Genomic DNA, 11,811 nt, shown 5'->3' on the forward strand with positions numbered 1-11,811 from the left:
GATTTTGAGGGCAGGAGGGTGGCTAGAGACATGCGAGCAGCAGACTGAAGTGAGACTGACAATGAGCCGACCCATCTCCCAGCCGTGGATGTGAAGAAGCAGGTCACAGCTCTGCCTGGAAAAGGGCTGAGGGGCTGGGAGGATGGAGGATGGTCTGGGGATGGGGAAGAGGATACTGCTACGCTCTGACTGCTCCTTTGCGACTTTTATTCCCAGTAGCCGGTACATTCCTTCCAGCTGCCTTTGTGTAGCTTTTGAGTGACAGGGAAAGTGCCCCAGTGTAAACAGATCGTTTGTGGTAGCTGAAGAAAAATGCTCTCGGCTGCCAGTGTCAAATTTCAGCTCAAACCAAGCTTCATCCATGGCTTAGCTGGGTGGTGAGGAGTTGGACTGGTCTCTGAAAAGACGTGATGCAATTTGCTTGCACACACATAAAGGGGGAACAGTGTTCTTTGAAAATGCCTGTGCTGCTTTATAAAATATCTCTGTTTTTCCACAGTCCTGCCATTTGAGAACATTGCTTTTGCTGTTGTGGAAAGGGCAAATACAGGGTGTCACTGGGTGGGTGGAGACATGCCACACAGAGTGAGGGGTTGTATTGGCTGATTCTGAGATTGCATTTTTCTGGAATAACTAACACCCTCCAAAGCCAGGACTACTGAACACATTCATGTGGCAGCAAATCTCCTGCTGACTTCACTGGAAGCTGCAGGATCTAGGGGTGCTCCTGGGCTGAATTAACTGATTTTGTAACACAATCCTCTCACTTGGAGATTGCACCTAGGCAGGCAGTCACCCTTCACCCTGCTGCCAGCGTCGCTGCTGCCTTGTTTGGGTTCAGAGTCAGCCCTCTCCAGGCTTCAGCCTTCCTCCCACAGTCGGATCTTGCACAAGAGATATATCAGTGGTACGGTGGTCTGCGAGCAGCCACGCGCTGTCGGTGTGCTCCTTCACCTGAGGTTTTATGTGGACTTTGAAAGAGGCTGGAGAGAGTTGATTCAGCCCAGGAAACGTGTTCCTTGGATTAGCTCATCAGCCAGCTGCGTTACGTTGGCAGATGCTGCTGGTTATTATTAGTGTTGTACCACGGTAGCAGTTCTTTTCAGAAGAGGAGGTATCTTTGGAAGGGGTCTGGGAACTCTTCCTTAGGCTGTCAGCACCCAGAGGTTTCACCTGCAAGATCCTTACATATTAAAATCCCATGTCTGCTATGCATGAGGCACCTGTCCAGAAATTAATGGACCTCTCTCCCCATTAAAATGTCTAGTGGAGCAGAGGGCTGCACTGCTTCAGTCTCTGCATGGATCTCATACCATTCCCCAAAAGCTGTGCATGTGTTTATAACCATACATTGCAAAGAGTGGGGTAGATTAAATAACAGAGCCATACAGAGGAGCAGAAACAGTGCTGTGCCTAGCTCCCATGAGCCCTGACCTCCAGGCTTGGCCTTTTTTGCTGGGCCACATTCACTTTTGAAAAAAAGAGTATATTTTTATTGCTTCTAAGTTGTCTAGTTGAGGGGATGGACAGCTCTGTGTCAGAGGGGAATCCGTGGGCTATCTGGATTTTTCAGACTCATGGCTTGTGGTCTTAGAGACTGGCCAGAGGCAGGGCAAGGCCTCAGTAGAAAAACAGACTTATTTTTCATTTGTATCTATTGACAATAACCAGTGACTGATGCAACTCTAAAAGGCCCTGGCCCTGGTTGCAGCTGAGGAGCTGTTATACCCTTGCTCCTTCAGGGCAGGCCAGAATCTTTTCTAATCACCAGCTATTTTGTCCCCTTTTCCTCGTGCAGCAATTGAAAGGGAAGATCCTTGTGAAAGGCAAGAAGCTGAGCAGGCAGGAGGACCCCACCGGAACAAATGGAAACAACAACCTGGAGGCTGAGGATGTCTCTGATGAAGATGAAGCAGCTGAAATTGAAGATGAATCTGTAAAGACCGAGATACAGCAGAAGGGGAAGGTAAGTAAAAGAAGTAACTGAATCTCGAAAAGGGGCCGACCTGGAGATGCAGAAAAGCTATAAACTAGATTCTTGCCTGTTGCAGAAGACTCTGAAGTCCTATATCAGGAAATCCCATCTTGTTAGCTTGTCCCATGACTCATGGTGGGAAACCACTTCCTAGGTGGGCTTTGTACCATGCCAAAAAAAAAAAACCAACGCACAATTGAAATATACTGAGAGGGCAGTGATGCTCTGAGAGGAGGGATTAGCACTCTCCATGGCAAGGGCAGCCTGCCCCTTTTCCACCCTCTCTCTGCGTAGGGGTGCCACTGAGTGTTAATAGTGTGCATCCTTTCCATGTGAAGATGGTGGAGAAGAGAAGCCCCAGGGGTCCTAGACAAAACATGATTATTACTTTTGAGTTTGACTGCAGAAACTCCCCACAAACCTCTTCCTCTCCTGTTTTTAGAGTGACACCTTGAAGCTGGCCAAGGAGCTGTCAGACACAGTTGTCTACTGCAAGAGCGTCCATTTCAATGGCTTTGAGGACCCCAGCCATCCTCGGGCTTTTTACGAGATGTCATCGTTCTCAGAGAGCAAAGCTCTGAAACTAGCCCAGGAGTCTGGTATGTATGTTCTGCCCTGGCAAAAGGCCATCCTCTGTCCCAGTCCCCCATAAAGGGACAGCTAGTGGTGGTTAAGCGTGAGGAAAAAGCATCCTGAAAGATGTGGGTTATGATCTCTTTGGCCGTGCATGTCACTGAGAAACAGTGGGAATAACTTAATGTCATAGAGGCTGTTACCAAGAAGGGCATTTTATAGCAGTAGTTCACATTCAGCCAGACTCACTAGGCAGAGAAGTAGTATATACAGCAGCACCAAGAAGAGAGAAAAGTAGCCCTCATCACTGAAAGGGCCATTTTCTTCTTTTTTTCTGTAGGAACCAGTTTTATTCATCACAACATCAGGCACCTGAGCCGGATCTACCCTGCAGGCTGGAGGACAGATTCTTCCAACTACAACCCCATTGATTTGTGGAACGTCGGCTGCCAGATCGGTGAGTGCAACTGGGAGGTCGGAGAGGGTCAGCCTGGCCGGGTTGCCTATGAACTGGCTGTGGTGGGGCTTCAGCTGAGGTAGGTGTGCGATCTCAAGTTATTTGCAGACAGAGAAGCTCAATGGTCACTGGGAGAGATCAGCTCTTCAGCCAATGCTCAATGAGTTTTCATAGACCATTTTCTAGCCCACCTCAAAACCATTAGGAGAGCTTTTCCAGCACATTAATGTGCACAACCCTGCAATTTCACTGGAAGCAGAGTTATTGCTGTTTAACAGAGGAGGAGAGAGCCATGAGTTACAGTCACTTACTGAAAAACATGCTGAAATCTCTGGCAGAGGTGGAGATCAAACTCCGATCTCTTGAGTCCTAGAGCAAGGTCATAACCATAAGGGCCAACCGTGGCCTGAGCCCTGTAGTCAAAGCAGCGCATCATACCTCCTCCCAGGGTGTTGAGACCCTGATGGTATACTGATGTCTCAGAGATTTGATGAAAACAAGGGTCCCATAGCCTGTTAAGTGAATTATTTTGTAGTTCTCATCCAGGAAACGTGGTGCAGTGATAAGTGGGCAGGCTGGTGATGGCATGCTTGGCTCTCTTGGTGATGCTGGATGTTGGAGATCTCCCAGTTGTGCCTATGTGGCCCAGCCAGACAAGAGAAGCTGCAGATACAGGGCTCCCTGGCCCTCAGCTGTGTGGACCTGCATGGGCTGAATGTGCCTGGCAGCATGTGGACTCGCTGGGTCCTGCAGCCCCCGTGGGGACACAGGTATCGCTCATGGGTCTCCGCAGCATTGAGTCTGGCTCAGGAATGTCCCTGGGAGGCAACATCAGGTTGCTCAGGGTACGCTGAGGCCAGACTGGCATACTTATCTGACCTGAATTCAGTATTTGGGCACCCAAAATAAGATTTTTCAGAAGCCCTGAGTACTTGCAGCTCCCAGTAAAACCAGTATACTGCAGTTACTAAAGTCTTGCTTTCAGGTGGAAAGACAGGGGAGTGCCTTAAAATGCTTTTGGCCTTCAAATATTACAGGGTATGTAGGATCAGGATAAACTGCCGTCTGTCCTAGAGCTGTCTTAGAAGTAGCTAAAGAGGTTCGTATCACCCTTGAGAAATCAGTGGAGTACTGAGGAGGTGCTGGGGTCCATGCGAGCTCCCTGTGTGCTATGAGACTGTTCACAAAGACTGCTTCCAGATTTGACATCAATGCTTTTAAGAAGACAGTGGCAAATTGGAAAGAATACAAGAAATCTGCCTGGTGTTAGGACACCGGTGAGGCTTGATCTATTTTGGGCAGGGGACAATAAAGAGATGATTTGATCACAGCTTCTGTATTCCTGCATGAGGAGTTCAGACAGTGAGGAGCTCTCTAGGCTAACCAACAGAGGCATCAATGCCCTTCAGGATGGCGAATGGAAATAGGCATATTTGGGCTGGAAAGGAGGTTTTATAATGAGGCTAAGTAGCCAGAGAAACAATCTGAGAAGGATTTGCTGGCTTCACTGCGAGATAACTTCTTCAGCATAGAAATGAATAGGTTTATCTAAAAGATGCAGTTGCCCAATGAGGTGACAGAAATTCAATGCAGGACACTTTTTGACCCTGTGGCAGGCAGGAGGACAAGTGAGATGGCTGTAGTGGCTCCTCCTGTCTCTAACATCTCTGAATGCAAGAAATCTGCAGGGGTAGCAGACTGTGAGGGTCAGAGTTTATCACTGCTCTTTTGAAGCATGGAAAAGCCAATGTTTATGTCCATGAAGTGCAATTTGATGTGAACAGAATTAGTATAAAAAGACTCCCATTGAGTTATCTGAAAGTGACTGAATTTATTTATTTATGTTGCAGTTGCCCTAAATTTCCAGACACCAGGCACAGAAATGGATGTCTACCAGGGTCGGTTCCAGGACAATGGGTTTTCTGGGTATGTCTTAAAGCCGGAATTCCTCCGGGATGAGCAAACCAAATTCAATCCAAAATCCATCACAGAAGGAACATGGGGGACAAAGAAGAAGCTTCTGCTTAAAGTAAGAATAGAAGTTGGAAAATGTCTCAGTAGCATCCACCTGCAGGGGGGGTGTGTAGGTCGTACCTTCTCCTTGTGCCACCTAGGGAATGTTATCCTAACCCTACTCATTTCCCACTGCTGGGGTCTCTGCTTCAGTCCTGCGTGGGCTCTTATCCTCCAGGAACTTACTTACATGTTTAATATTTGGCAATAGGAGAGGTTAATGACAATATTCACTGTCGTTACAGAAACATACAGGCAGACACGCAGTCAACAGTCACCACTGTTGTTTCCAAGTATCATCTGATCACTGTGGGGACAGTTAGAAAAGTTGCCTACTCCCTAGCCAGCTGGCTGGGCTGGAGCAATGTTCATTAGGTGCTTTGGCTGACAACTTGCTCTGAAGGATGTCACAATGCTGGCTCTGAAAGACCAGCACCAGCTTGTCACAACAGGCCCTGCGCTCCTGCCAGGGAGAGCCCCCCACTCCCCCCAAGGATGTCCTGACCTCTTCCTCTGCTTCCTCCACAGATCATCTCTGGTCAGCAGCTGCCCAAGGTGAACAAAAGCAAAAACTCCATCGTTGATCCTAAGGTAACGGTAGAGATCCACGGAGTCCAACAGGATAACAACAAGAAGCAGACCAAAGTAGTTGAAAACAATGGTAAGGAATTTTCTTCCACGCTGTGCTCCCCTGGGGCAGTAACCCTGTGGTTTCATGTAGCAGAGTGTTCCTTGCCAGGATGCTGCGCTGTGGCCAGACCTGCCCAGGGGCACCCAAGCCCGCCACGCTAAGCAGATACAGGAGATGCTGTTGGCCTCCTTCAGTGCAGGGACCCTGGTTATAGACTGCTGGTGGCATGAACTAGCCCCACAGACTGATGTCCCTATGGAGAATTACTTTCAAGCGTTCTTTCCTCTCTTCTCTCTCTAAGATGTTTGGAGACAGAAATTCCCTACAAAACAACATCAGCTATCTGAGTTGTTTTGAGGCTGGCTGCCAAATTTGCAGAGCTAGAGCTTTGGAAGTGCTCCTTACCTCCATGCAGTTGGATTTAACCTGGGATGCACAGGTCCCCACTAAGATCTTCCCAGAGAAGGCTTCTTGTGAGGCTGATTTTATCCTGAAAGTATCACAAACTCACAGAAGATTGAGGTTGCAAGGGACTTCAGAGGTGTCTGTTCCAGCTCCTGCTCACAGTGGAACCATCCTCAAAGTTAACTCGAGTTACTCAGGGTATTGCCCAGATGAATTTTGAATATCTCAAAAGATGGAGATTCCCCAGACTCTCTGGGCTCTCTCAAGTGATCCAGTCTTTGACTGACCTCATGATAAAATAAGATATCCCTATTCTTAACCAGAAATTCCCCTGTTGCAGTTTGTGTCCATTATGCATCAAGCTTTAGCTGTGTACCTGTAAGAAGACCCTAGCTCTATCTTCTCTATAAGGAGGTGGTGGAGGATGGCAGTAATAACCCCCTTAGCCTTCTCCAGGTTGAATAACTTGACCTCTCTCAGCCTCTTCTCATATCTAACATGGTCTGTATAAAAGGAGAACCTTTGCTGTAGCTCAGAGCCTCCTCACAAGGCAGGGACACAGCATCTGCTCATCCTTTCAGCCAAAGTGGCACTGGTACTAAATTAATGCACATCACAGCAACGTTACAGGTGAGGGGTGAAAGCCATAAGCCCGTCTCCAAAGAGCTGGGCTCAAGGCTTACCCAGCACTGACCTCAGAGATCTCGCAGACATTTCACCTCCCCGTGGACCATTTCTCACCAGTCAAACATGGCTGTGATTTCCCTCCGTACAGTGAGGGTCTGAATACTGTGGCCTTCAGAGATTGCAGAGGGCCAGTTCAGCCCTCCCTCCTGTGGGAGTAACAAGGCAGTAGGAATCTGAAAAATCAGCCCTCGCCCTCCTGCTGACAAACACACATGTACACGTACACACCTACACACACACACACGCACGCGGCTTTTCTCTGTGGTGTAAGAGCCAAGACCTAGAAAGCCAATGCATATTTTCCTCCCTGCTAACAATGCTTCCCTTTTCCTCTTTCCTGTTTGAGTAAACCTGGCCCAGCTCCTAAAGCTCACGGCCATCTCCATCACCTACAATGATTTTTATAATGTCTCAAGTGAAAGCTGTGTAGGGAATGATTCAGACCTGCTGGGCCTGTTCCTCAGGGCTGCTCAGCACACCCAGCCCCATGGCCAACCCTTGGCTGGCTGGAGGGATGGTGGAGGGATGCTGGAGGGATGCTGGAGGGAGTGTTGCCCAAAGTGAATCAAAACCATGAAAACACTGATGTTGGAAAGGAGATCTACTGTCCTAGGGCCAATGACTTTCCCTCAAGTTTCATGATTTCTGCTCCCATGGGATCAGCAACACTGCTTTTTTTTTTTCCCCAAGAATGAAGGGGGTCATGAGCAGATGTGTGTTATCTGAACAGTCCAGTTGATTTAATCCCATGAAAGTCCAAATAAAGTGCACCAACTCAGCACAGGTATTAGGTATTTTGCTATGGCACTGTCCACAGGCCCATCTCAGCATCTTCAGGGCCAGCTGAAAGATCCCTGCCTCCTGCCGAATCATCCACAGACCCTCCATGACCAGCAGGCTTGAGCTGACGTTTTGTTGTCCTTGGGCGTCCACTCTGCGCAGGCTGGGCCGATGGCAGCAGGATTTCAAAAAGGATGTCCTCTCCTCCTGTTTGTTTCTGGGGAGTGGTTTATTGAAACTGCAGAGAGCACCCACCGTGAGCTGGAGAGAAAGCACTGATCTTGCTCTTCAGCTGTCATCTTTTTTTGCTTTTGGTTTTGTTTTGCTTTTGGTTTTGTTTGCTTTGTGAGTCCAGATCACAAGATCCTTAGCCATCACAGAAGTGGGACTAGTCTGGCTGTCTCAGACACTGCCCTTATACAGGGAGACATAAAACATTTTGTCCACAGACCTGATGATGCTTTTTGTAATCAGACACTCCTCATTAACCTTTCTTGCAGACAGGGAAACTGAGGCACAGAGTGGTGACAGAGGAGTGTACCTCGAGCACTCTGTGAGGCTTAAGGCCCCAGAAGGCTGTCACAACACAGAGGCACAGCTTTCCTCTCTGCTCCCCCACTGGTTTAGGGCTGTAAAAATTTGCAGCTGGTCCAATGACAACCAGACATCCACGTATCAGCCAGCGAGAGCCTGTGGGGCAGAGCTGAGTTCACCTTCCTCCTGCTCCTTGCTGCCTTCTGAGGGTGTGGTGCTGAGGTCTGCAATGAGCAGCCTAAGCTGAAGGATTAGGGAGCAAATCGGTGTCAGAGCTGGGAAGAATGGTCTCAGCACCTCCCAAGAGCTTTGGCTGGGTGGGATTAGGCTGGCAGTCAGGCAAAGTCTCCATCCATTTGCAAGCATCTCTGACCTCCATCCTTATCTGCCAACATCTCTGACCTCCACCCTTGCTTGTGAGCATCTCTTACCTCCTTCCTTGTTTGTGAGCAGCTCTGACCTCCATCCTTGTCTGTGTTGCCCAGGCTTTAATCCAAAATGGGACGAAGAGTTTACATTTGACATAGAGATCCCTGCACTTGCCCTGATCCGGTTTGTGGTGGAAGACTTTGACATGTCGACCAAGAACGACTTCATCGGGCAGTACACCCTACCCTTCACTAGTCTGAAGCGAGGTAAGGCCCTGCTCCCTGTTCCTCACAACCACAGAGCCCTCTGGGAAGCTCCAGTGTCCTAGATGAGAGGTCCACACCCATCACACCTCGGGTCAGAACAGGTTGTCTGTCTGGGGTATGGGCAAGATGATAAATGGGTTACTGGGCAGATGGGGAAGGGATCCCCTTGTCACCAGTGGCCTCGGGCTCAAAGCCATGTCTCTCAGACCTGCCTGTTCTGCAGGGTACCAGCAGCAAAACGCTCTCAGCAACAGGGAGATGTTTTTGCAGGGTCTTGGCAAATGTTAGCGAATGTTCTTCTGACTGGACTAAAGGCCACTTTCCATCTGTGTCTCTGCTTCCAGGTTACCGCCACATCCACCTTCTGACCAAGAACGGAGACCCGTACTCCTCCTCCACCCTCTTTGTGTACATCGATATCCAGGACTGTGATTAGCAGCTCAGCTCTTTCAGGGCACAGAGGACCTCGTTACAGACCTAGAAGGAATTCAGCGTGCGAAGCCTGCCAATGTCAGGGTCCCGTCAAATCCCCAGTGCCGTCTCTGGAGCAGCACACGGTGCCCCATAGGACCCCTGATGTGAAATAGCCATCGACCTTCTCCCTTCTGCGTGCTGGAAACATCCTAATGCTGCTGTTGAGACTAATCTTTTTATACCTGTTTGACCAATCCAGCTGTGTTTTTAGTTCACTTTATTTAGTGTGATTTTTTAATTCTGCTTTTAGAGAGAGGATAGGGATTCCTTTTTAGCAAAGTACAGCTCTTGAAGTGGGTTTGGTCAGACATCTGGACAAAACACTCAACATCTGTGCAAGAAAAAATCCACCCCACCACTGAAATCAGTGGCCAGATGCCAGGGGACTTCTTGCAATTTAAGATGCCAGCCATCTTTCACCATATGAAGTCTTAAACGGGGACACAATTCTCTTATCTGTTACAGATTAAAAAAGAAAGCTGCACTACAAAGGCCCGTGTTATATAACTCGACTTTCCTTTTGTATTATAATAAAAAATACATGAACACTACTCTGCCTGTGTGCCTGGCTCTCAGCCAGGTCGCTTTGCGTTCAAAGCCTGGCTCTCGTCCTGTGAAGCAGAAAGAAGCTGCCGAACGGCAGATTTCCCTCTAACCCAAAGTGAAACCCACTCACGGGGACCTCAGAGGATGTCTTTTGCCGATGACAGTGGAAATACGCTCAACTGACAGTAGGGTTTCTTTTTAATGCAGTAAAACTTTCTTTGTTTGTGTTTTTATAGAAAAAAACGTCATTTTTTACATGGAGGAAATGGCAGTAGAAACCATTGTAAATGTCAGCCTGGTCCCAGTTGCGCTGTAGGGGTAACCTAGCACAGACAGACAAGAGTGTTTTGAACAGCAACACAGTATTTATGGCAAAAGGTGATTTTTCATCAAGTACAACTACAGAGTTAAGGGAATATTGTTGAAATAAAATAATATATATTTTTGAAGTGCCAACTATGTTATTAACAATATGTTAGACTATTAAAGTAAAAAAAAAATCAGTAAAGTCCAATTACTTGTCACTGTTTGCCTCTTTGTCTTACTTGAATGCAACACACGTGAAGCTGGAGATAGACATGCTTCATTTCGTAAAGCTATCAGTCTTTCTGGGGCTTTTCATGCTTGGCGGTGGAGAGGACCGGCTGCTACCAAAGAGGTTAATGTCCTTTTAAACAAATTCCAGTCCACTCACAACGTCATCTATTTTTGAGTCTAAAATAGCCTGGATTTAGTGATCCTTGGGCCCACTGTAGAACTGGGTTTCATTTAGTCCTACCTGGAGTTCGTTATGCTGCAGTAATCGTCGCTGGACACATTGATTTTTCCTCTTCACTACAATACTGTGTGATGTTGTAAACCATTGCCAGATTAAATGTGAATTATATCCACAACTCAAAGGCTCATATTGAATTAATAACCAGCAGTTGAAAGAGTTGAGGAGTGGCAGAGGCCACCGAGGCAGAGCGGGCTGCCCTGCAGTGGCACGGGCTCTCTCTCAGCTCGCCCCTGGGCTGGGGCACGTCGTGTCGGGAGACGCATTTGAAGGCCAAGGCTGGAGCATCCTTGACTCCAACTCAAGGACAGCCTGAATTTGGTCCCTGCTCCCAGGATGCTCTGAGCATTTTGTTTTAAGGAGTCATGGGATAAAAAGCATGAACGAAGGATACCCGGGACTGCCCTGTACCACGCAGGGAGCCTGCCCCGTGCGGCCTGAGAGCAGGCATGACGGGAGGCATTCCTGCCCCCTCGCTTGTGTCAGCACCTGCTCTGGTGGGTGAGTTGCATCAGCCCGCTGAGTCAGCTGAGAACAAATTATTTGTGTTTTTGGTGTTGCAGGATTAGACTTCAGTTGGATTATTGAGCTAAACCGGCTCTCACCTGCTTGCTGTGGCCAGCACTTGGGAAGTGGGGGATAGGGAGCGGGAGAGATGTGGAGGCAGAACCGCATATCCAGGGTCAGAGCAGGCTTAAATGGACTACACAGAGAAGCCAGGGTTTCCTCTGCCTGTTGTGCACTTCCATAAAAGTAGAGAAGATCCATGGGAAGAGAGAATATCCCTCATCAGGTAGGTACAGTTGGGGGAAAACTACTGGAGCCAGGTGGGAAAGCAGCTGAGATGGAGGTGGGATGGACCAGAGCATGATGGACAATGCTGAAGGGTCCTCTCTCCCCCAAGGAAGGGACAAGGTCCATGCTGTCGTCGAGGGACCTCACCTCTGAGCAGATCAGGACATGCTGGAGCCCCACTCTAGGGAAGAGGTCTGGTGAAAAGAGCAGCCGCAACAGGACACGGCCCACCAGATGCCACAGCGAGAGCAATGAGCGGCATGAAAGGGAGGATGCGGGTGAGACGCTTTCCTTTAGAAACCAGAGGCAGAGAGTAAAACCAACTGTCCCCATGAGAAGAGGAGAGCAGCAGCAGTTTCCAACAGGCCCAAATATCAGAGGGATCTAATATCTGTAAAATCCCATGCTGGTTTCCGAGTGCGGGCAGGAGCACTCCGGTCACGTGTGCTGGTAAGCATCGTGGCAGCAGGAGTGACAGCGACTTGCAGGGAACCAGCCTCACCTCCCTAATCCAACTGTATTTCCACCGCG

General features: G+C 48.6%; 1 protein-coding gene across 4 annotated transcripts in view; it reads left to right on the forward strand.

Annotated features, from left to right (window-relative positions):
- Window positions 1-10,234, forward strand: part of PLCD1 (phospholipase C delta 1) — a 54,931-nt gene extending 44,697 nt beyond the window's left edge. For all 4 annotated transcript variants that reach the window (XM_087731116.1, XM_009475352.2, XM_087731105.1 and 1 more), the window contains 7 exons: window positions 1,799-1,966; window positions 2,418-2,574; window positions 2,889-3,005; window positions 4,856-5,034; window positions 5,547-5,679; window positions 8,541-8,690; window positions 9,035-10,234. In XM_087731116.1, coding sequence (XP_087587242.1) covers window positions 1,799-1,966; window positions 2,418-2,574; window positions 2,889-3,005; window positions 4,856-5,034; window positions 5,547-5,679; window positions 8,541-8,690; window positions 9,035-9,126 — 996 coding nt within the window. In that variant the 3' untranslated portion in view covers window positions 9,127-10,234. The remainder of the gene's footprint in view (window positions 1-1,798; window positions 1,967-2,417; window positions 2,575-2,888; window positions 3,006-4,855; window positions 5,035-5,546; window positions 5,680-8,540; window positions 8,691-9,034) is intronic.
- The last annotated feature ends 1,577 nt before the right edge of the window (window positions 10,235-11,811 follow it).

This window comes from Nipponia nippon, unplaced genomic scaffold, assembly GCF_047370975.1.
Source record: "Nipponia nippon isolate SJK-2023a ecotype South Korea unplaced genomic scaffold, ASM4737097v1 scaffold_1, whole genome shotgun sequence".
Taxonomy (NCBI): domain Eukaryota; kingdom Metazoa; phylum Chordata; class Aves; order Pelecaniformes; family Threskiornithidae; genus Nipponia; species Nipponia nippon.